This window comes from Falco biarmicus, chromosome 5 (genome assembly GCF_023638135.1).
Source record: "Falco biarmicus isolate bFalBia1 chromosome 5, bFalBia1.pri, whole genome shotgun sequence".
NCBI lineage: Eukaryota > Metazoa > Chordata > Aves > Falconiformes > Falconidae > Falco > Falco biarmicus.
The window spans coordinates 38326205-38349564 of NC_079292.1; the positions used below are offsets into that span (position 1 = coordinate 38326205).

At 41.3% G+C, this 23360-nt stretch overlaps 1 protein-coding gene and 1 long non-coding RNA gene across 4 annotated transcripts in view; one reads left to right on the forward strand and one right to left on the reverse strand.

The window, feature by feature from the left end:
- PPM1H (protein phosphatase, Mg2+/Mn2+ dependent 1H) overlaps positions 1–9680 on the forward strand; it is a 144915-nt gene extending 135235 nt beyond the window's left edge. Inside the window, exon 10 of one of the 2 annotated variants that reach the window (XM_056340507.1) lies at positions 5613–9680. In XM_056340507.1, the coding sequence (XP_056196482.1) occupies positions 5613–5634 (22 nt within the window). In that variant the 3' untranslated portion in view covers positions 5635–9680. Of the gene's footprint in view, positions 1–129; positions 2386–5612 lie in introns of those variants that run through there. The other variant, XM_056340505.1, reaches the window with a different exon arrangement.
- On the reverse strand, positions 2524–20240 carry LOC130150033 (uncharacterized). 2 transcript variants are annotated; one of them, XR_008822093.1, is made up of 4 exons: positions 15199–20240; positions 14799–14916; positions 9926–10105; positions 2524–4140 (listed from the first exon to the last, which is right to left on the reverse strand). It is a non-coding gene; the product is annotated as an uncharacterized LOC130150033 (long non-coding RNA). The 2 variants fall into 2 exon arrangements; XR_008822092.1 differs by having other exon boundaries at positions 14799–20240.
- Positions 20241–23360: the final 3120 nt, after the last annotated feature.

Consider the following 23360-nt stretch of genomic DNA (forward strand, 5'->3'; position numbering starts at 1 on the left):
CTCCTGCCTGCTTCTAAAACATTGGGAGGCTTGTCCTAGTAGCTCACAGTAGTACATCTGGCAGGCCGTGAAAACCCACTTACCTCACAAAGATGAGCACTCCCTGGCTGTATTCTGCCTTTTCCACAGGTACACGCTGGCAGCGCAGGACCTGGTGATGCGAGCCAGGGGAGTGCTGAAGGACCGGGGCTGGCGAATATCCAATGACAGGCTGGGCTCTGGAGATGACATCTCTGTCTACGTTATCCCTTTAATACACGGGAACAAACAGTCATGAAAGTAGCATCAAGAGTGGTTATAGGCTGGGGATCTTCTGGGGAAGGGCCTATAAGAGACAGTATGTTTTTGGTAATCTGACCAGGACACTTCCAATTGATGTAATTATTCCAAACTAATGCTGGAGGGGTATTTTTCTGCCCGAAAGGTAGGGCTCTGCACATATACTGTATATGATTAAAGATAACCCTTAAGATTACAATTTCCCTATAGAAATGGTTTTGGTGCTTAACAAGAATGGGATTTAAATGCTGCTAGCATATTATAGATTCTGTAATCCCTCCAGGTGGGGAATTAATTTTGTTTCTCAGTTTACCATGTAGCTTGGAAGAGCCATTTCAGTTGTGAACGTAGAAGTGGGTATCAGAAGCCAAGGAGGCTCCTGAAATCTACCCCCAAATATTCAGAAAGTGACTTGGGTCACATCTTATATAAAAATACCTATATATACATATATGAGACTCAAGATTTTTCTTCTTTCAAAAAGTTGCATTCATGACTTACCTATAGACAATTTCAAACTTGTGTAACCCTTCAAACCCCCATTTTCCTCTCCTGTCTCTTCTTCAGTAACTGTACTGCTGTATTTTAGTAGGAAAACTGAAATTGTTTTCAGTGTGACTATGCTTGTTTACTGCAGCTAAAACAGCCGCCTGCAAAATTGTCCAGGAGGAATAGGCCATAGTCCTGTGTGGCAAGGTTTATTCTGGTGTGAGGAGTTATTTGTCAAGATTCCATGTTGTGTGTATGCCATGATTATACAGAGCATGCAAAGTCACTTTTATGCGATGTGGTTTCTTTGGGATCAGAGATTTGCATTCATGGAACGGTTCTGCCTGCTTTATCCTGTTGAAAAAGATCCCTGACCATACAGCTTTTGCATCAGTTGGGGTTCAGTAAATTTATTTGCGCTCCTGAGTGTATTTTTAGTTGGATTCCTACTTGAAGCGGTGGTATTGTTCTCATTAACGATTTGGTTACACAGATAGTGATCTATTTAAAAGAAGTTTCACTCCTTCCTGCCTCACTTATTATTCAGTATACCTCTGTCTGCTTGACCTGGTGATCAGAACGTGACAGCTTGTAACTTTCTGTCCTCTTGGTATTGAGGACTGTAGTCAAGGATCAAAAGATCACTGTGATATATAGAAGCCCTTGGCTAGCTTCAGCAGCTTTTTTCTTAGCAGTGATGAATAAATTTAAGTGAAGAAAATCTGAGTAAAACATTATTAAAGCGAAAGCAATAGTCGTAGAGGGAAACAAGTGAGCAAATCTGAGCTTAACCTGGCTGCCTACTCTTCAAGCAGTCAGCTCTCTTACTTCGTTGGTGGGAGCTGAAGGAAAAAACAAAATATAGGCAGGTATATTGGCTGGGGAGCCAAGTTCAACCTAATTTGCCCCCAGACCACATTCTTTTGGAGCTGCTCATCTGGTCTGTACTTCTCGGATAGCCAAAAGACAGCCAAAGGAGCCGACATAATTGTAAGGCACTGACTGGGCAGCTCACAAATGTTGTGTCCTTTTCAAAGGAGGAGGAGGATGCTGTGCCCTTTGCAGACTTTGTCCTGAACAGGCATGGCCTAGAGCTTGCCAGTTTTGTAATTTATAGTGTGCTATGTAAACACCACGCAGCGCGTGTGCAGTGTAGCTGCCCAGATGCTTTATTTGATTGCGTCTGGAAGTACATATCCAACAGTCTTGGTGGATTTAAACTACCCTTTCTCTAAATCTCTAGAGCCAGTAGGAGTTTCAGGTTGAGAGCAGGCAATGCAGAGTGTGAAATGGCTCAAACATGCAGCTAACTGCATGATTTTAGCCTGAAAACAGTCCATGCATTCCCAGTGCCTGCATGTGATAAAGCTGTGCAGAACATGGATGTTTTATATTCTAGAGCTTCAGCATAAATCAGTGGCATATCTGATTGGGTGTTGTCATGGTTTATCTATTCTTTCCTTTTTTTTTCCCCCCTTTACCTCTTTTTCTGGTGAAGAGAGAGGCTTGGTGTCTAGGATATTTTTCCACGGCCCCTCATATGTTTTAAAGTTTAAGCAAGAGATCTTCTCTTGCACTTCTTTTTTTGGCCTAATAAACTTGTAAACATGCTTTTCATGCTTTGTGTAACTCCTGTTGTCTCTTCGCAAATGCAGTTGCGTAGTCCTCTAGCAATTCAGATCCTCTTTTGCAAAGAAACTAATGCTGGCAATTCAGTGGAGTTGTCTGAACAGCAAAGAAGCTGCTGCTTGCTGGTACCAGCCTCGAGCCCGAGTCAAGTATTTCAGTGCTCATGCATTGTTAGTCTTCATTATTTGGTAACATGGTGTCAACACACATACCAATCATTATGAAACCACTGAGTACAATGCGGTGGAAATAAATTTCCAGTGTAGCATTAGCTGAAATTTAAAAGTGACGTTTTCAGGCAATGGAAGGTGCACCTTCCCATTCCAGGGGTGTTTTTAAAGGTACCACAGGAGAGATAGGTTAGTGGAGCGTGTGATTTTGGTGGGAGCAAACTGGGTGGTGACTTCTCAGAGCAGAATCTCACGGGCACTGGTATGACTTTGTGAATCAGCCTCCACTGTGTGTGTTGTTGATCTGAGGTGTTGCCATCAGCCATCCTGCTTTTCTGCAGCAACTGAGCCCAGGCTGAGTTGTGTTAGCTGTCAGCCACTCTCCTGGAAAGGGCAGAAGTACAGTATCAGTTATCAATATCGATTACCATCAAATAATAAATTCTGAGAACTTAAAAGAGTAATAAAAAGTTTCCTACTCGGATGTATGTGAATGAAACTATGCTCTGATGCTTTTTGGTTTGCTTTTTTACAAAGTATCTGTTATACATTTACATGTTTGCCCCTGTAGAGTGGCTCTGGTGCGTCTTTGATACACTGCATTAGTACTTGGGCTTTCACTTCTATCTGCTTTCAGTAGGAGCTGCTTCTGTGCTTGCACTGTGGTCTGTGCTCTGCTTCAAGGTATGGTATAAATACATATACACACCCAAGCCTCATATAAATAGGAGGCGGGAGTCATTTGTTGGGGAGGTGTTACGTGAGAATAATTAAAAGCATTTCCAATTCCCTGTATAGGCTGAATTATTTTGGGAGTCACAGCATTACTAACCACTGATGGCAGGGAGGATCCAAGGTGCACAGTACCACTTTTCAGATAGACACAGGATGGATATTGCCATGGTCAGACTTGCAGCTGCTCTAGGGCTCAGCGAAGCTCCTGAGTTAGGAGAAGGCAGCTCAGCTCCTCCAACTGGAGCAAGTTAGGCACCAAGTCCAAATTTTAGACCCTTGGCATGTCATCTTGGTTACTGCCTGATGCCGGCAGCGCTGGGTTTTTTGCGTGTGAAGTTCCCGTAGTATCTGAAACTGTTCAAACCTTAGCAGCAAGGAACCTCAGTCCGGAGTTACTTGTGTATTCGTACAGCTGTTGCAGAGTGCCATGTCCTTGCCTGCACATAGGCACTGTTTAGAAAGTCAGGCAAGTCCTTGTCCTTCCTTGGACAACAGCAAGGGAAGGACGTAGTAGGCCACGTAGTTCAGGTTAGCTGACAGTGCAATGTAACGCTGTCTTCTGGTGCCTAGTCCAGTCCAATTTCTAGAAACTCAAACCCAAGAAGCTTCTGCCATTCTCTTGTGAATAGTGTTGCAGAAGGTAGTACAGCCATGTTGAACATTTTCTTTTGCACTGCAGCTTAAATCTTTGTTCAATTTGATGAAGAAAGTAGTTAGAAATTTAATTTACACCTTAGGTGAGGCAGACAACCATCATTTAGTACGTTGAGGCAATGACGCTTCCTTCATGAACACAAAAGCTTGTTGTCTGAGAGGGTTGGTGTTCAGTGGTCTTGTGCTGGGAAGAAAAAAAATTGTTTTAAAAATTTGTAAAAGAACATCAGGGCTATCAAGCTAAAGGGAGGGTGGTCAGTCTGCTGTTAGTTTTGGATTTCCATGTTAAAAGTTAATTCCATGTTAAAATACGACAAGAGACATCTGCGAGGTACAGTCAACTCTGCGCCTCCGGGATATTTTTGAAGAACTGCGCTTGATGTTTGGGCAGATTTTGGCTTTGAACTTTTGCTAGGTTTTTAAAGAACACTACACACTCCAAGCAGATCTGCTGTGTTTCTTCCTGTCCTCGGTGTTTTGCTTTTATTTTACATTTTATGTACAAATACTTGCAAAGTTTTTGTATCGAACATGAATTGCAAACTTTGTGGAGTTGTTGTTCCTCCCCAATATTTTTGGTGTGTAAATAGTTTTCCTCCATGTGTCTTAGATGAAGATACAGTGATGTGGCTACTATAGAGAGAGTGACCAAACGATGCTGTAACTGTGCTGCTGTATTTCTACCTGTGACGTACTTGAAGGAGGATGCCCTTGTCCACCTCCATTCTCACTCTTTTTTTCTTTTTCTCTCTCTCTTTTTTTGACCATTGCTGATGGTGTTCTTTCATAGGTGTCTTATTTTGGTTTGGGACTTTTTTTTTTTTTAATAGCTGCCACTTTTTTCTTTTCCTTCATTGGACAAGTCATCTTGTTTTGAGATCTGTACAACTGTCTAGGTTTTATAGTCCTGAAGAAATGGAGGACTGCTGGAGGAAGAGGTTTTGGACCAATGTACTTCTGCTTTGTGACTGTGAAATGTTAAATCTTTTTGTAACCTAAGAACAAAAAATGTTTAGTAAAGGGATATATTTTGTGGTTTTTGAAACTTTTCAGTGCAATGAACAAAAGAGGAGGATGCTAAAGAAGTGTATGCGCAAAGTTTTAAAATAAAATTTTAAATTATATATTATATATATCCTTTTATATCTATAATCATTATTATTCTGCCTTTGTCTTGAAGAATGCCTAAGTCTTTTTGTGTGTATTATGAATCGGGCAATGTGGACAAGTAGCATGCTCTGCTTTACAAGGGAATGAATGATTCACCGACAAAAAGTCTCACTCTGGATTTAATGAAGTAAATCCCTATGAGGTGCATTGGTGTATGGGTTGATCTGGAAGGGTTCAGCTGTAGGATAACTGTGAGAGTTGTGTGCTGCCGTCAGATTATGATTCATTGCTCAGACTGCCAGTTGCCACGTTCTGCCTCAATGAAGAGCTATGCAAAGTGATCAGCTATCAGCACTCTGTGGCATGAGACACTGGGTGTAATTTTTTAAAATGTCAATGTAAGTTTTTCCCTCATCCCCAGTTCCTCAGGAATCACTGTCTCAAATTCTGCTCTGACTTTATGTTAGAGTCAAACCGAGGGTGAATTCATAGATTCCACTGAAGCAAGCTGTCCTGGTTATTTAGTAACCAAAGATGTTTTTGAAGGTACTGCAGATGCAGGAACTAACACGGGCCTATTTGCATGGTACCAGCACAGAGCCACCACCAACGCCCATCAGAGGTGCCAGCAAGAGAATGAGAGCTGGGTATGTATCTACTGTTTATGTCTTTGAAATATTGCATTGTAGCACAAGCAGTTCTCCTGATTCCTATTTCACCTCATACTTTGTAGAAGAGCAGTGAAAACATTTTTTGTAGTATTACCCCAGTTTTCTAAATGGTCTCTATGCCTGTTGCGTGTGTTACTTTCACTCTGCTGCTTCTCACTCTCCCCTTAAGTCCTACAGTTTATTACTGCAGTCCGACTGCTTTGTCAAGTTTAAAATTGCTGTGCAATTAAAACTTCAGCACAGCTTTTCCTGGCTTGATGGTGTCAGCTGACTAAAGAAGTGTTGGTAGCATGCAGTGACAGGGAACTGCTGCGTGTCAAGAGAACCTAAAGGAGCTTGCTCCACATCATCCTGTTGCTTTCGCATCTCTGATGCCCTAAATTCTATAAGCTTGTAGATCAGGTAAGGCTTGTTGTTTTCGTGGCTTTTTAGGTAATAGATAGAACTCTTCAAATCTGGACATCAGTTGCTAGAATTCCTGTAGGCAATACATCAGTGCTTAGCCAAAAAATATATTCATGGTATTCCACTGCATATACGGAGTTAACTAAAGCGACATAAGGGAACAATCCCAGTAATTTATTGTATTTTGTACAGTTTCTGTAAAACTGAGGACTGAAGTTTCATCTTCTTAATGTATCCTCATAGAGCAGTGTACCTTCACAAAAAGTTTACTTCATGCTATTACACTGCAGCTTTTATGGATTCCAGAGTTTCTTGCACACTTTCCAGGAAGGCTTATATAAACCAAAGTTACTGCACATCCTGTTCTTGTTAGAGGGAAGGATGAAGGCTTTTTGAAAGTCCTCTACTTTGGAAAACAAAGGATGACATAACGTTTAAAGGACATAAAATGATTTCAGGAGACACAGTGCTTTGAGGACAAGTTTAATAAAAAGAAGTATTAGCAAGGTAGACAAAATGCGTCTACAGGTAGATAAAGAACATATGATTTGGAGACTCAATAATTTAAGAAAAATTAATCATAAATTTGAAGCTGCAGAAATAGCCTACAGCACTCTGCCACAAAATAGTAAGAGGAGAGGGAGGAAGCTGCAGTAGAAAAAATAATTAGATCTTTACTGCAGCTAATTTAAGACTGATTATTTAGATGCATAGACAGATGAGATCTCTGAACCTTCATCAATTTGAGGCCACCTAAGATTAGAATTACATTATTTTTCTTTGGTGTATTAGCACATAGTTTCGCAGGCTTTAAAGAGTCAAAACATCCCTGACCTTTACCCCTGAGCATTTATTCCCTTAAGGGATTAAGGGATTGCCTTCTACTGCTTATGGTGGTGTTCTTTAAAGATGGTACTACAACCATCTGTAAAGGTTTAGCATCACATCATCCCTGAGCTTCAAGTGATCCTTGGATTTACCAATCTGTTGGTTGGGTTTTCTTCTTGTCTGTGGTAAATCAAGGCCTTTCCCAACAGGCTCTACTCAGACAGAGCACCTTTCCGGTTCAGTTATGCTGTGGGTAGCAGTTTTCTTTCCTTCTCCTTACTGCGCTCCTCTCTGATTTAAAGCATTTTGTAGAAGTTAATTGCTGTTTGAGATGTGCCACCAAGTCCTTGGCCATCCACCTCCCCCCCACCACCCCCTGTGGGTGAAGGGACACTGACAGCATCACCAGCAACGCAGGGATTGCTGGTAGCCAAAGGGAAGCCCCCTGGAAAGGGAAACGAGTTCTTTGTTAACCTAACATTGCTCATTACCTCAAAATGAGAACTTGCATGCGTGTAATACGTTAGTTTTCCTATTTGAAAGGGGACACTTTAAGGGGTTTAAGTTGATTTCAGAGGATTCAACTTTCTGAGCTGTTGTTACCCCAGTTCTTTGGCCCAGTTATTCCCTGGGGCAACTACTTTTCCTTGCCAAATTAAGAGCTGGCTGGGAGATCCAAAGGTTATCACACAAGCCAAGATGTAGCATTTAGCTTCTGATGTGACAGTTGTTGCTTATTTCTGTAATTATTGCTACAACTTTGGAGGGAATAAGCCAAAAAGCCTGCAAGTTTGCTGTTTTTGCTTTAGGAAGGTAAGACTTCAGATTATGGAAATTCTGCAAGATATCCATGAGTAAAATTACAAGAAAAGATACTGTTTTTCCCATGAGAGTAACTGTTGAAGACAAATGACTAGGCAGCCACCCTCGTCAAGTAGCACAAATTGTTCCTAAACAGAGAACATTTCTCTGCGCAGTATAATACTCAATAAAGCTCAGGGATGTAAAAGCAGCTGACACACTAGCAGTCGTTTCAGTCTCTTCAGAAATTTAGACTGACTCTGCCCATCCAGATCTCTTAAATGTGTATCGGTTTAATTTTTAATCCTGCAGCCCTCTGCAGCTGGGGCACCTTGACAGATGTGGGTTGAGGCAGCTGTTTCACCGTACAGTGCAGTGTCACAGCACGTACTGGGATGGGGAAGGGGAGACAAGAAGAAGCCAAATCCACTTGCAGTTCTCCAGGATCTAGAAGCAGACAAATCAGTTACTCAAATACGGAATTGTCAAAGAATGTACAAAGAGTGGGGAACTGGTACATCTGCAAGCAGTTTAGACATTGATTCTGAAAGATCCTGTCGTCCCCGCGTTATGCCTGTTTACTTTTGTTCCTGGGTTGGCACCGCAGCTAATTGCACCAAATGTCTCATTTCTTACCATCCTCCAGCTTTCCCTAGAGCTTTGTCAGCCAAATGTCAACTGCATCTCATCTAGCTGAGATCAAGGTACTCCACGAACAAGCTCCTAATACAAACTTCTTATGCTGCATTTTCTGAGGATTGCATTCACTTTGCTCCCAATTTAAAAAAATAAATTTACTCTGCTGGTCTTTGCACCCCCTCTTAGTGCTTGTTTTTCACCAGCATTCATGCAATTGAATTTTACATCTGGGAATTCAGAATATGTTAGAAGAGCTGGAACATCATTCTTACCTTTCTCTACTTGAGCACCAGCATAGAAGCAGTTTAAATCAGCCAGACAAGAATCAAAACACACTCTTCAAACTAAGTCTCATGTCCAGACTTACAAGTATTTTATGAATGGGAAAAATATGAAACACAATGCTCAGACAGTAAATTTTGCTGTGGTTACATTTTTCTAAGAATGGTGTTTTAGCGAAGGTCTGTTTAGCACCAAAAAAAAAAAAAAAAAAGAAAGAAGAAAGGAGTAAAAAAAAATAATTATGGTTATATAAAATTGCCCAGTAGTGCTTCTCTACTACCTCTCCTGCAAGATTTCCCTGGTGCTGTCTTCCCTAGGAAAGCAGGCAGCACGGGACTCAGGTACACAGTCAGTTATGAAATGGGAAAGGCAACACCCAGGCAGAGACCAAGTTCTAGTAAATAAGCTTTTGTAGAATAATTAAATTGAATTTATAACTTTATGTATGAAGTATGTATATAGGAAAAAATTGGCAAGGAACTCTTGAGTAGCAACTAAGATGTTGAAAGATGTGATCTCTTTGTGACTGTTCCAGAGCTGAAAGCAAACAGTGGTCTGTAAATACACGTATTTTAGCTGTCAGTTACCCAGAATACAGTTAAGTACAGATTTGCACTTCTGTTAACAAACCCTCCACCTTTTAGGAGGATTAGTGGGGAGGAAATGGCAAGACACCCCTTTCTCAAGGTGTCTCATCCTCAACAGAAACAAAACTGAGTTCTAAAAATTGAACTGGGAATAACACAATTTTGTTCATCCTTTGGAGGATTCAGCAGCTACCTCTGCACTGAAAGCCTCCTGCATCCACAGGTCCTGGTGCTGCACCATCCTGTGGCCATCAGATGGGCCTGTGAAGCCACCTGCCCGGCCAGCAGCAGCCGGCATCCCAGTGATAGCGGAGACTACAATTCCTAGGGACCTGCAAGGGTAAGCAGTGGCTAAACAACGGTAGGACACAAACATCTACATAGATGGTTAAATCCTTCAATACAGCCCTTTTTTTTTTTTTTTTTTTTTTTTTTTCCTTAAGAAAACTGGTATTTGCACACTACCCAAAACAAGGCTCAGGAGCGAGAACACCAGCTCTTGTAAACCTCACAGAGTCACTGCTCTTCCAGTTAGGAAAACAGAAAAGGGAGAGACTCCTCTCTTCGTCTGCCCTGGAAGGAAGCAAAGAGAAAGAAAAGCGTGGCTTTGCTAGCAGTCAAGAGCCTGCACTGCCGCTGGACTTACGGTCATGGTCTGCCTCACAAGTGGAGTTTGGTAGCGGGGCTTGAGGTTCTGGGGTCTCCTCCTTGTGGTGCTGGGCTGTAGTTGGCACTCAGCGATGCTAGTTGTTGTCTCACAACAGCTGAGGTAGAGTTTGTTGCTTTTCACCAATCCTGAGTTACTCCTAAAGTAATCCTGAGGTTTCTGGAGAAACAGTTATGATTGATTTTTTTTTTTTTTTTGATGCATTTAGAGCCATAACATGATGATTGCATAACAGCCTCACCCAGCAACTGTTCATACTCTCCCTTGCCCTCCCCCATAACATAAGATGCTATGTGCAACAAGCCACTTGCTACCAGGAAGGGGATTCATTTCTAAGAGGCATATATGTAAAGGAAAACAAATGCTTTGAGGGTGTTGCTGGGGCTCTGTGTGACCTGCATCGGGGATGAAGTACAAACCTCAACGTTGCAGACATATCCCAGGGTCGCGTTCACAAGGCACAGGGAAGCAACGGGGGAAGGACGTGAGCAGAGCATGAGCAGCTCTGTTGCTTCTTGTGAAAATAAACTCTAATAGCAATTAAGGGAAAGGAGTAGAAAGTTAATAAGGCAGTAAAGAGTTTTCCAAATTGGTCACAAACCATTGGTTTATCCCTTGTAAAGCTCAGCTGACAAGGATTCTCTCATCCCTTTGTCCCCCTATCTCTTTCAATGATCATCCTTCTTCATGCAAATGTAGATGGAAAGGGGGAACAGTGAAAGGTTAAAATGGAAGCAGGCTATCTTTCATCGACATGGTAATTTTGCTGCTTGGCTCCATGCCAAATGCTCACTGCAGCCACTAGCTGCCATTCCAACATGAGTGAAAGGATCTTTAATAAGAGTGTAAATAAAAGCCAGGCTGAGAAATGAGTTTTCCATCCCAGCAATCGCTGGCCTAACCTCTGCTGTAAATAGTCTCTCAGAGCAGCACAGATGGAGTACCAGCACCTGGGGATCAAGGCAATCTCTGCACAGTGCAATTTAAACAGCTGGGTACAATTGAAACATGAATTAGCAGGGATAGACGGAGGGGTTCCATTTTGTGCGCTAGGTAAAAACAAATAATTCAGTCCTTTTTCCCCTTTAAAAAAAGGAGGGGGGGGAGAACTTTTGACATGATCTTGTGGGAGGTGCTCTTTGCTGCAGCTGTTAGATTAATTTAACCATGAGAATTTCCCACAAGGCGCTGTAAAAACAGAGCCCTAATTTATGATCATTGATTTAACAGCTTGAAAGTGATTTATCTGACCTCAGTAAAGATAGCGAGGACACCAGAAGAATGATCGGTCATTCTGGGCTTTGTGTGGCTGTGATTGGCCTTATTAATTTAGAGCAGAAGGTCTGTTTCAGTGTCTTATTGAGACAGTCAAAGGCAGTTGGCAACTGAACTATTTTAAATACTTTTTTTATTTTAAGCATTACTAATGCTGCTAAGTACTAAGAATTCATTCCACATGGAAAAGATCCTCATTAGTTAAGAAATGGTAAGGCTTCTTTTAGAACTGCACACAAACAGACGCCTGGTCTTGGATTTGCAAGTTGTTTTTTCTTAGGTTTTTTTTTTTCTGTTGTTGGGAATCTAAAGCACACTGTGAAATGGAATTGTTAAGCATTACAGTAAATGAGAATAACTTTGGAAGAGATAAAAGAGGTTGGCATAAGGGATTGCTGTCTCTTGCTCTTTTTTAAAGGTAGATTTCAGAAACACCTAAACACATATTTTACTTTTTTTATCATTCGCTCCTCTTTATGGAAGTTATAGAGCGTTGACAAGTAAATAGATCTAGGTTTTGTTTTAGAAGAATATGCTTTTGGTTAAAATGAGTGTAGCATCCACTACTGAAATGTCACAACCGAGTGATGCAATTTCTTCACACAAATAAGAGGAGAAAGGATGAAAGGCAAAGGGAAAGGTGAGCGCTCTTGCTCTCTCTCTCAAAGAGTAATTGTTTTTAAGAGGAGCGTGAAATGACATACAGATGCTGTAATAGTTTACCTACACCAGAAAATTTGAATACAGAAAAAAGTGTGTCTGCACAAGCGTATACACATGTGCAGAAATCACACAGGAGGTGCCAAAACTCTTCCTTGTATTTAGAGCACTAACCAGGAAAATGGGCTGGGAGCAGTCGAGTGCCAATTTATCTTGCCACCTGGACTGATGTATGGTTGGGTTAAATGTCACTGATTTGGATGGTTCTGCATTTCATTCACTGCTGGATTATGCCCAGCTTTAAAGCCCATCTACAAGGATCTCAGTAATTGTCTTGCCACTTTTCAAGGTGGGAGACAGACATGCTGCAGGCTAGGATTTCATCCAGGGGGGATGAATGCTTACAGTCATTTTGCTATCCTGATGAAATGCTATCTGACCTGAAACTAAAGTAGTCCACTTAATCTCCGTACAACAGGGGAAAAAAGCAGAAAACAATATTTCAACCCTCCGAAATATGAAATGATAACAGTTATTTAAAAAAATAAAAAGATTGAGCCAATAGAATAAATTATGAAATATGTAGAAAAGTCCCCGCAAAATCTCATACATGTTGTCAAGAGCGTAAAGGAGAAAATGCATAAACAGCAATCTATCTCACTAAAAGTTTTGAGGGACTGATGGTAACTATAAAAACAACCCCAAAGCCCCACACAAATAAAACAAAGCTGAAGCCCACGTTAGGGGCCTGAAAAATACAGAAAGCTATATGTCAGCCTGTACATCATCTTGCCATCATCCTATGTTGCCATCAATCTTACATTGTTCCCTATAGCACACTATAGAGACAGCAGGGAGAATTCAATAAATTATATGCAGTATTACTTTCCTTAAATTCAAATTTATGGGCAAAAAAATTAATAAGGTGAATAGCACACTAAAATGTTTCTACACACTCTTTAACCCATGACAACAGTCTCCTAAGTAAAAAAATCTTCAGAGTACTGACCTGCCTACTAACAAATCTTTGTTCCTCCCAAAATAACACTAGGTATTTTTTCCCACTTAAAGAAGCCCATTCTGGATGGCTTCAGATCTAATTCTGGAAAATGACAGATAAGCATCTTCAACAGCATAGATGTCACAAACACTTCTAAAGGAATGACTGCTTTTTAGCAAATGGATCACTTTTTTTTTTTTTAATGCCTTAATTTACCACTGACTTCATTCTAACACTTGACACTATGGCACACATAGATGTACATGAGACTTACAGGTTAGTTTAAAAGCACAAGTATTTTTCATTTATCATCACAGAAACAACAACTTAAAAGACATTCTCTTTTACGGGCTATATTCCACATGGTATTCTGGAATACTGTTCATCTCAGAGCTCACGTTTAATATTCCTAAGGATGGCTTAATTGGCATCTCAGGGTCTAAACTGTGCTGTGACTTCACTGCTGAAGCACATGCAGTTCAGGACCAGAATATATAGAATCCCATTTGGCTTCTATTAAAAGAAAAAAAACACCAAAAAACCACCAAAAACCCAAACTAGCTTCAGTTACTATGTTCACAATATTCTTGCTTTAGCAAGAGCCAGAGAAACCATTTGAGATGACCAAATCTTTGAAAAAATTCTAATAACCGACGAGCCTGCTGAGGTGAGCCTTTACACATCTTCCTCCTCCTTTTCTTTGTACTTCTAATAACCATTTGCACGAAAGGTGCAAGAGGAATCTGCAGACAATATGCTGAAGTGCCAGCGCATTTACGATTCAAACAAGGAAAGAGACCACCCCTTCCTCTGGTGTTGCTTGACCTTCCCAGCTCTGGATCAATCCACAACCCTCCCAGTCCTGCTTATGGTGTGCGGGCTCCCAACAGCAAAGACCAGAAGCAGACTTCTCTTGGAAAACACTAGAAGGAAATCAGCCTAAGGCTGCAAATAAAGCCACTTCTAGACAGTTGCATATAAACCACAACAAAACATGGTGTTGCAAGTCTCTTAATATACCCATGGCTTAAGAAAGGACACTGCTTGGGGGTTTGCTGGACTCAAATTATCATAGAATCATAGAATAGTTTGGGCTGGGAGGGACCTTAACAACCAACTAGTTCCAGCCCCCCTGCCATGGGCAGGGACACCTTCCACTAGACCAGGTTGCTCACAGCCCCATCCAGCCTGGCCTTGAACACTTGCAGGGATGGGGCATCCACAGCTTCTCTGGGCAGCCTGTTCCAGTGCCTCACCAGCCTCACAGTCAATAATGTCTTCCTGACAACTTATCTACATCTACTCTCTTTTAGTTTAAAACCATTACCCCTGGTCCTATCAAATTACGTGGTGTGACCAGGAAAAGTCCAGTTCTTCCCGAGGAGCAGACAGCAGAAATAGAACTGGCTTTGTGAGCACCCCTCCGCAATCCTCTAGTCAAAATGCTACAGATCTTACAGCAAAATATCACATCCACAGAAACTCATAAAACGATGTGAGAGTTAAAATCACAAGCCTAAAGTACTGCATTCACCGAGGCAGCAAGGATTGCAGGCACGAGGAAGCATTTGGAGTAAGGTCAGTGTGCACTCAGGGACACCCACCGCTGCGGGAACACGAGACGTGGCACAAGCCCACCCACCGCTGCGGCGGCACGGGCAGATGCGCAGGCAAATGCCACCACAGGAGACCAGCCACCACCACAGGGGACATGGCACAGGCAGGAGAGGAACACAAACTCAAACCAAATCTGCCCGTTACGGCAGACTGGAGATACGCTGCTCTGCGTACGAAGCTCTAGAGCTAACTCCCGCAGCTGAAATGAACGCTGTGCTCATATTCATTTCAATGCTAGGAAAATTGCTAGAATGAAGCTTATGGAACTGAATTAAGATAGGGGTGGGTTTTGTTTTTTACCTTTGCAGAAGATTTAACGGTGCTTCAATTCTCCTGGACAAAGGATCAGTTCCAATAACCTACCCAGCCTGATTCGGTGTGCAGAGGTAAAAAAAAGCCTCCACGCTGAATCTTGAAGCTGTAGGACCACGATAAGGAAAATCATTTGCAAAGCTGAATTTTGCTTCACAGAATGCATCACCGAGTCACTGGGAATTTTGTTCAACATTGAGTGATGCTGTCAATAGATCTGTGAGAGGAGGGGTCACTGGGAGTTTTGCTGGAGAGAGTGTTTATATGTCATCAGTTGCTAGTGTGCAAATGCATCATGTTGCAACAGATGGAAAGCAGTACACAACTGGCTGGGGTTTATCAAAGTGAGGGTTTGTGAGATCAAATACGTATGATCAATCTTGTTTACCTTTAGGATGAAGGTGCTGACTCCACTTCATGTGCAAAGAGCTCTCTGGTGGATTATAGCTATTACCTACAGGTATAAAAGTGTTACAGAATATATGTGTGAGTTATGCATAAAAGCAGTCTTTTAGATGGGAAGAAGGAAATAGATTGTTTACGTGGAATGCATCTGTGTAACAGAAAAATGCTGAATACTGTATTTCCTGCTTTCAGTGTCCTTCCTATGGAAAAGAACTAATTGCTCATTATCATCAGTGGTAAATATAGTCAGAGCTATTTAACTTAAATTTCAGTCTGTAATGGAAACATGCTCCACCTGTAACATCGTTATCCATACCATCATTGCAGTCACAGTCATTTCTGGTGGCTAGCATTAGGCCACCTTGCCTGTCAATACAGATGATGGAAAGGTAGACACACAGGTTTTCAAGAAATTACTCAGAAGAATAACATTCCCAAAGCCGTAACTTCAACATAATTACCTGATGTTCCTAAAAATTACGCTTCATGAAAGAACCACCATTCTTGTTCTCACCATCTTCTCATTTCTACTAACGGCAGAATTTTGACATACTGTTTTTAAATACTGCTTGGATACATGTTGATCATTCACTGTTGCTGAGAAACCCTAGGCTCGTTTTTAGCATGCTTTCTGCAGATACCTTCTTAGGTGGGGATGAGCAGTAGTCCTTTACAACTGGGATGGAGAATGATTCATGTATGCATCCCATTAGTTTAGCAATGAGATATCATAGCAATTTAGTTTCACATGTTTTTCTTACATTGTTTTTTGTGTCTTCATCATGTTTTCTCCCCTGTCAGACCAACTAAATCTGCAAACTACAGAACAGTGAAACCACCATTTGCCAGGAGACAGAAGAACATAAAAGAAAGAGTATTGTTATAGTGGCGACATTTTTTAAACCAGGAGATGAAAACCACCAGAATCGGGGGGACAATAGGGACAGAAACCATAGAACAGCCGAAGAAGGTAACAGACACTCAAAAGCCCAGTCACAAAGACTTCATTTATGCTAGCCATTTTCATTAGATGTCCCACCACTGCACGATGTCTACACTAGCATTACAGCAACAGTTAAGCCAGGCATCAGGTTCTCCCAGGCTAAAGTCCTACTCATGCCACCACCTGGTCAAGCCTGGTTTCCTCTGGATTTGTGCCTGTAGGATGACTTCTCATGTGGATTTCAAGGTAACTGGTAAGAGTGAGCTCTTACAGCCTTGCCACTATCGGGGTCTCTCCTTTATCCAGCTGTCTAGATAAAGGCATCATTTTTTCAGAAACTTAGTATTTCTGATTTTTCATCCTGTTGGTCAAATTTGGATGAAATAGGCCAATGGATTCAGGGGTCATAAGGAAAGGCTAGCAGATGCACAATCACGTAAACCTCGTTTTCTTAGAAAGTCAGGTGAAAAGTGTTCAGCCATAGCAGAGTAATTGGTAAAAAAAGCAAGTGGAATTACCTTATAAAGCAGAACGAGCTTTGAGAAAGAAAGAACAACAAAAGAGCACGTGACTATGATTTGCTTTACCTCTCTGTTTCAAGAGGCATGGGGAAAGCTGAAATGCTTAAAAACTGCTCGGCTGCCATGTGTAACAGCGGCTTGACACTACAAAACATGGTTAACAAAAAGAAGCTGTCTTAAGACAGGATCAAGAGAAAGTCAGAGACCATCTAGATAGATGTTTAAGAGCATACAACAGGAAGGGGATCTTGAAAACAGATTTTATTCCTGCCTGCTTTTGCAAGTGTCTCGCATAAACCCTCTCGTGAGTTTACAAAGTGCTTTCTTAAAAATTGTCTTCTGTTTTTGTTTCCTGATCCCAGAAGTTTGTCTAGGCTGATTGTTACTCTACCAGCACTATGTCTGTCTTTCTCCATGCCATGCTTTGTGATGAGCCTTCATATCCTGCGCCCTTCCTCCTTCTTTCTGTTCATGTAGGCATGGGCTGTATAAAATATATCTTAATTGCCCCCTGCATGGGTCTAAATTGAATCTCAGAAAGTATCCATAATACTAGCATACCCATTATGAAATGTTCTCTTTCTGTGCTGTTCTCAGTAATCCATCAATCTCAGCACCAATTCTTGAGTCATCTGTTGATCATCACACCTTTGCCCTTCCTTCTTCAGGAAATGGGAAAATTCCACTGAAGTTTCTAGGAAATCTGTACATTTCTGTTCACTGGATCATTATAGTTTTCAGATCTAAATCTATAATTTTTATCTTAGCAAACGTACTTCTGGATCCATTCGCATGTCAGCCTACCCATTTTTCTTCAGAAGGGAGTACCAGTTACAGGCAGGCCCTCTTTCTCATGCTAACCACATCTTCCTTAGCTTCCCCATGTTTTCTTTCTTCTGTCTGCAGACCATTCTGTCACCTGTTCTTTTTCACAGTCCATTTATCATGTTCACTGTTCCTTGAGCACCAGATACTACCTTCACAGTTTTTTCCTCTTTTTTGCTGATCCTGCCTTCTCTTCGCTGCTCGTCTGCTACTCTGTTTTCTCCTTTCTCCCTTTTCGCTCCTTCAGTTAATGAAACTTGATCTGCAACTTTCTTTTTCCTTCGCTAGCCAGTCTTGTAAATCTGAACTGTACATCAGTTATTCAAAAGGTCACTTGCACTATTTGCTTGCCTTTTTTCCCCAAGTGTTCTCTTTTGGTAAATACCTACAAAAAGTCACCCATCTTCTCCTTCACTTCCATCTTGCTGTTGTCTTCAAGACTCTATCTAAACCTGTGTTGTTGTCATAAGCTGTAGCTAGAGTTTCTCTTAGAATAGATCTCTGCTTATAGAGAAGGAAATAGCAACGTTTAACTGGAATTATCCACCCTCACGTCTACATGAACTGGTTAGATGAGGTGAGAGAGCTTGGGAAATGGCAAGTACATAAACTATTTCAAAATGCGTGTGTAAGAGCTTACAGTTTAGTATTTCTCATCAAATACTAAGCTTACTGCTGGAATTTCAAGCACCAGTAGGACAATAATCAAGTAGTAGTCAACTTGATAATCAGAGCTCAAGTGCAACTAATTAAACCTGCTTTCTTTGATGGGGAAATAAACCTAATGTAGAGAAGAAATGCACTGGTGTTAGTATTAACTGGAAGAAAATTTAGAAATGTGTTCTACTAGAATCCATTCCTGCAACACACTTCTCTGTGTGTTTATTAACAGTTGTGGGCCAGTGCAGGGAGAAAAGATTCTAACCAGCATCACTTGAAATGGAGAAGAGCAAAAGTCTAGTCACTATAAATTGAATATCATGTTGATAAATGAAGAAGTCACCTGAAATAAACAAAAGCTTTGTGAGAATTTGAAGTAGTCCTGACACGAAGAAGTTAACTAAACTCAGAAAACGAAGAAAGGGTTAAGTTATAGGAACATGGAATCAGAAGATATATTTTACATTCATTACATAGTAAGGTAATACTGTTCCAACAAAAATAAAAACCATGTATTTTATGCAAGACAAATGAGGTCATTAGTTTACGTTTGAAACTGGTCTGATTTCAGTCACAGTCCTAGGATTCTCTCTAGTACAGTGCATTTTTCGAAAAAGCTAATGAAAAAGGTCACTTGGGAATGGTCAAAATAATAATAATAAAAAAGGAAAATAATATCTTTCAGGCAAAGTTGTAAAAAAGTGCCTGAATAGACGTGTTCATTTTAAGAAAATTATTTTCCACATACATGTAAAGATCCGTCCTTTTTTCAAACTGCAAAATCACTTGAAGGAGAATGGAAGTTACTTTGTAAATACGAAAAGAAAAAAAACCAGCCAAAAGGGACACTCAATAAAGAAGTGAAAATATTGCTGGAAAAAATGATCGTACTTTTCATCTTACATTTCTGCATTAAAGACTGACTTATTTACTTGCTTCTTGATATGAAATAGCATGTTCTTACATGACGCAGTATTCATTCACTATCAAGTCAAACAGTGTAAGAACTCTGATTTCTTTCCAATATCCAAGTATCAACCTAAATGCAAGGATTTCCAACCCATCCAGCAGCCCGCCAAACTCAGGTTACATTGGATAAAAAGAGGGAGGTGAGAGGGGGAGAAAACATAATCACATGTCTTGCTTTTCAAGCAGTTCCTTGTTTTTGTGGTTAACAAGCACAGGCATTTCTGATAACCTCAGGTATGACAGCGAGACAGTCTGTTTGCTCCTTTATCTTTTTCCTGTAGGTTTTAAGACAACTAGGGCTTCCCAGGCACTTCCTAGAAATACAAAGGCAGCTGAACAACTTGTATCACACAGCAACGCCCCCGAACTACAAACGAGAAACCATGTTCCGGGTCAGGTTCAATATCAGGATTGTTTCAGAGCACTGCCTAACAGTACAGCAATTGCACCAGGCTGTGGTTTAGGTGACAGTACCGCAGCAGGTGGCTGCAGACTCCTCAAAAAAGTGTTTACAGGTTCAATAGAAAAGGTTAGTCATTCTTCAGAATAGCTTCAGACTCCTTCCAAACCACCAGACCCACCTGCGTACCGTTGTGTTTGAGTCCTAGTTCTGTCACTAGTTCCCCAAGTCCACCTGGGGCAGCTGAAAAATCTCAGCCTGTGTTTCCTGGAAAATTCTGTAAATGGCTCCTTTCAAGCGTTGAACAAGGCAGATGAAGTTTAGCTGGTTATGCTGCAGTAGCCCACAGAGGAGTGTCCTTGGAGAGGAAAAGCAGTTTCTCAGCACTAGCTTAAGAGAAAAAACTGTTGGCACAAACACAGATGCTTAAAAATAACTGTATCATCCATGTAAAAAGGAATAAGGAATCTAAGGAAATTAGCCTTTATCACAGCTTTTCTGATTTTTTTTTTTTTTTTTTTTTTATGGTGAGCAGCAGACCATAATGTAGACTGATCTGATGGCCCGGGTTAAGTGATAAGTTTTTTGCTGTAGCAGCAGCTCAGATGCTTCTGTAAATGGAGCATATGATCTGCGTTACTTGAAAGGGATACTGACCATACCAGCAGTGGGTCCAGCAATTCCCCAGTTACTTTCTATAGCCAAAAAAGAATTACATGGCATATACACTGTTGAATTAAGAATGCTTCTAATGTTTTCAGTAATTTGGAAAAAAAAAAGTATCTCCTGGCATTAAAGGCGGGGGGGGGGGGGGGGGGGGGGGGGGAAGTGTTTGAGAAGACTAACTTTTGTGGTGCAGAGATCTTGGTTTTGGTTGGGTTTTTTGTTGTTCCTGTCAGTAGTTTTTTTTTTCAAACCAAAGTTTAAAAATTAAGCAAAACCCTTTGCAGCAGCAGTAGCTGAACAAGCACCCAAAGAGAAGCAATGTGCTATTCACAACCAAAGCCAATGATGATAGCGAAGGAAGCATTCTGTCACAGCCATGACATAACACCAAAATGATTGTAATCCACTTGCAAACACAGTCCCACTGTCAAGCAAGCAAGCTTTTCTCATAGCATAGAAACTCTCCATTTGTAAGAAATAAGTTTTTAAATTTTAACACCAACAAGTATTTACACTAGGTATTTGCCACTGACTGCTTAAAAAACAAACAAAACCCAAACCCCCAACACCACCACCACACCAAAAAACCCCACTCTACCTACAGTACAATCAGTGGTGCAAAGACTGTGGCTTGCAGAGTTTTTCCGAGTAGCCCTTCTCCTTTAAGATGGCAGCAAAGCACCTCCTGCGTCTGTTCACACTCCAACATACAAAACCAGGCAAAAAATGCTGCAGGGCTATGTAAAAATGCACGGGAGGGATGCCTCTCAGCCTCAGCCACTGCTCCTCACCCTTCCCAGGCCACCACAGCACGGGGGGCAGTAGGTTTCACTCACTACCACCCTATCAGTATGGGCAAAGCCTGGCTTTTGGTGACAGGCAGAGGAAAATGAGTTCAGTAGCTGCTCAAGGAAGGAAGAAGATACCTACCTCTGTACAGGTTAGGGTGGGTAGATGTTGCTACAGCTAGAAGGAAAGCAGACCAAAGGCCCCCAGGCTTCTGCAGACAAAGCTACGGGTGGGTGCCATTGCCAGTGGGAAGGCAGAAGGCTGCCCAGATGCAGGGAAGGAGGACACGACCCAGAAGTGCATTTGGTGGTCGGACAGTTCTGGGCACATTCTATGACTGACATCCCTGGCAGCTATGTTTCGGTAACCATCAGCAGAGCTACATCCAGCAGAAAGGACGATACTACAGATGACTCACTGTTGCTGCAGAATGAAACAACTTATTCCAAAGGCCAAAAGAATGTCCCTAAGCTAGAGGTGGACACGTGCCTTGTGAACCAGAATGAGGAACGCAAGTTCAGCATGATTTCTAGGAACAGCGAATGCAGCAGGATATGAAGCTAAGGAAACACTGGTGACAGGCACACAATAACTGTATTTCGTAGTGAAAAGTGGTGTACAATATGCAACAGTGCATTGTTAATGATTTTATTTTTCCTGGCTAGGAGGAGAAGAGGAAGGAAATCGCTGACGTTTGAGTTTTCAGTTAATAGCCATAGGCATTCTGCAGATTTTTGCACTACAGAAAGAAGAGAAGGACCATTACCATGGTTATTGTCCTCTTGGACTCAATGGAGCGGAGGAATTTAAGTACAGTAAGGGTGGCAGGATTACTGACTGCTAGGAAAGAGAGGTCCAGGGCCCACAGAACCAAGTAGAAGAGCCTGCCTGTTTTGATGACCAGGCTTTGAATCCTGCTTTGAAATCACTGCAAAAGCTTAGCTATTGAGTAGCCATGGAGTTCGATGCTGAAGACAGCCATTCCCAGGTACCATTTTGGCCTAGCAGTACTGTCATCACTCGCTCTATACAACAGCCATAATTTTTTTCAAATCTCTAACATCAAACATGGACCAGTGTGTGTTTTTTAAAGAAGTAGTTGTAATACCTATACCATGTTTCCGTTCTACCACTTTTCCCAGTCAGTTGTTCAAATGTTGAATCACTCCTAGCACTCACACCGTAGAAATTAATGGCATAAGATACAGCTGCATCTTCTGTGCCTCTATATATTATTAAAAGCTCCCCACAAATCCGTTTACTTTGCCATATATAAATGCTATGTTACCTTCCATCCTTTTCTTTGATCTGCTGCATACGTGTATGGCTTGCATCTTGAGACTTTTCCCCAAAACACTTCATTCTTTGAATTCTCTCCAATAGTCCCATTTTCTTTCTGAATTAAGATGATCAGTCCACCAATATACAATAATCAAGTGCTATATGATGGGAAGATCACCTTGTTCAGCTTAATAGCTTTCTTTCTGTATACTGAAGCTCTGTAGCAGAAGTCCACTTCAAGGGGGCTACAATGACACCAGCCCCTTTTCTCAGTCTTTGTTTAATGAGGTAAAGTCTCTGTGTTGACTGCCTTGGCCCAGGTATACTGCCAAAATCAGTACACAGTGGTTAACATGATGCTGTGTGGTACTGTATGGAATGTCAGGGATATGAGCCCAGCAATCTCACCCTGCTTAATTCTGTTACAGGCAACCATACTAGAAACGTGCAAGCCCTTTAAAAAGACTGTGGGGGAGGCAGTGGCAAAGCCTACCCAGTTAAATCATTCGAAAGGTAACCTAAATCTTCAGTTGTATCCCTTTTCCCATTGTTTTAGATATACTAAAATACAGAATAGAAAAAACACTCCTGTTTTGACAGTCCTGACAAAACAAAATGTTGATAACAGTGTTAATGGTGTTTTTGCGGCTGGGAAAACAAATTGAAATAGCCTAGAGATTCACGTCCCGAAGCTGAGGGAGGTACAAATATAACAAGAGAAAAAGGGAGAAAAAAAATTCTAAACACTAAACAAATAAGAAAATGCCATTTGGTCTTGCTAGACTCTTCCACACCAGTTACTATTAATGAAAAGATGTATCATCTTTCAGTCACTTCAGGTTCTGCCAAAACTATTATCACACGAAAGACACTGCTTTTTACCTGGTCACAAGATTGCAGAAGACAAGCTTCTGACTAATTAAACAAGACTTGATTAGCATAAAGGCAAAAATCAGAAGGACTTGAAAAGAAAGAGGGAGAAACCGAAGCACAAAGGGACAATCGAAAGTAGCCAAGTCTTGGTATTTCAGGTAATGGTTGGGACAAGATCAGAGTCAGTAAAGACAGTAAGATCACCTCAGTCCTTGCTG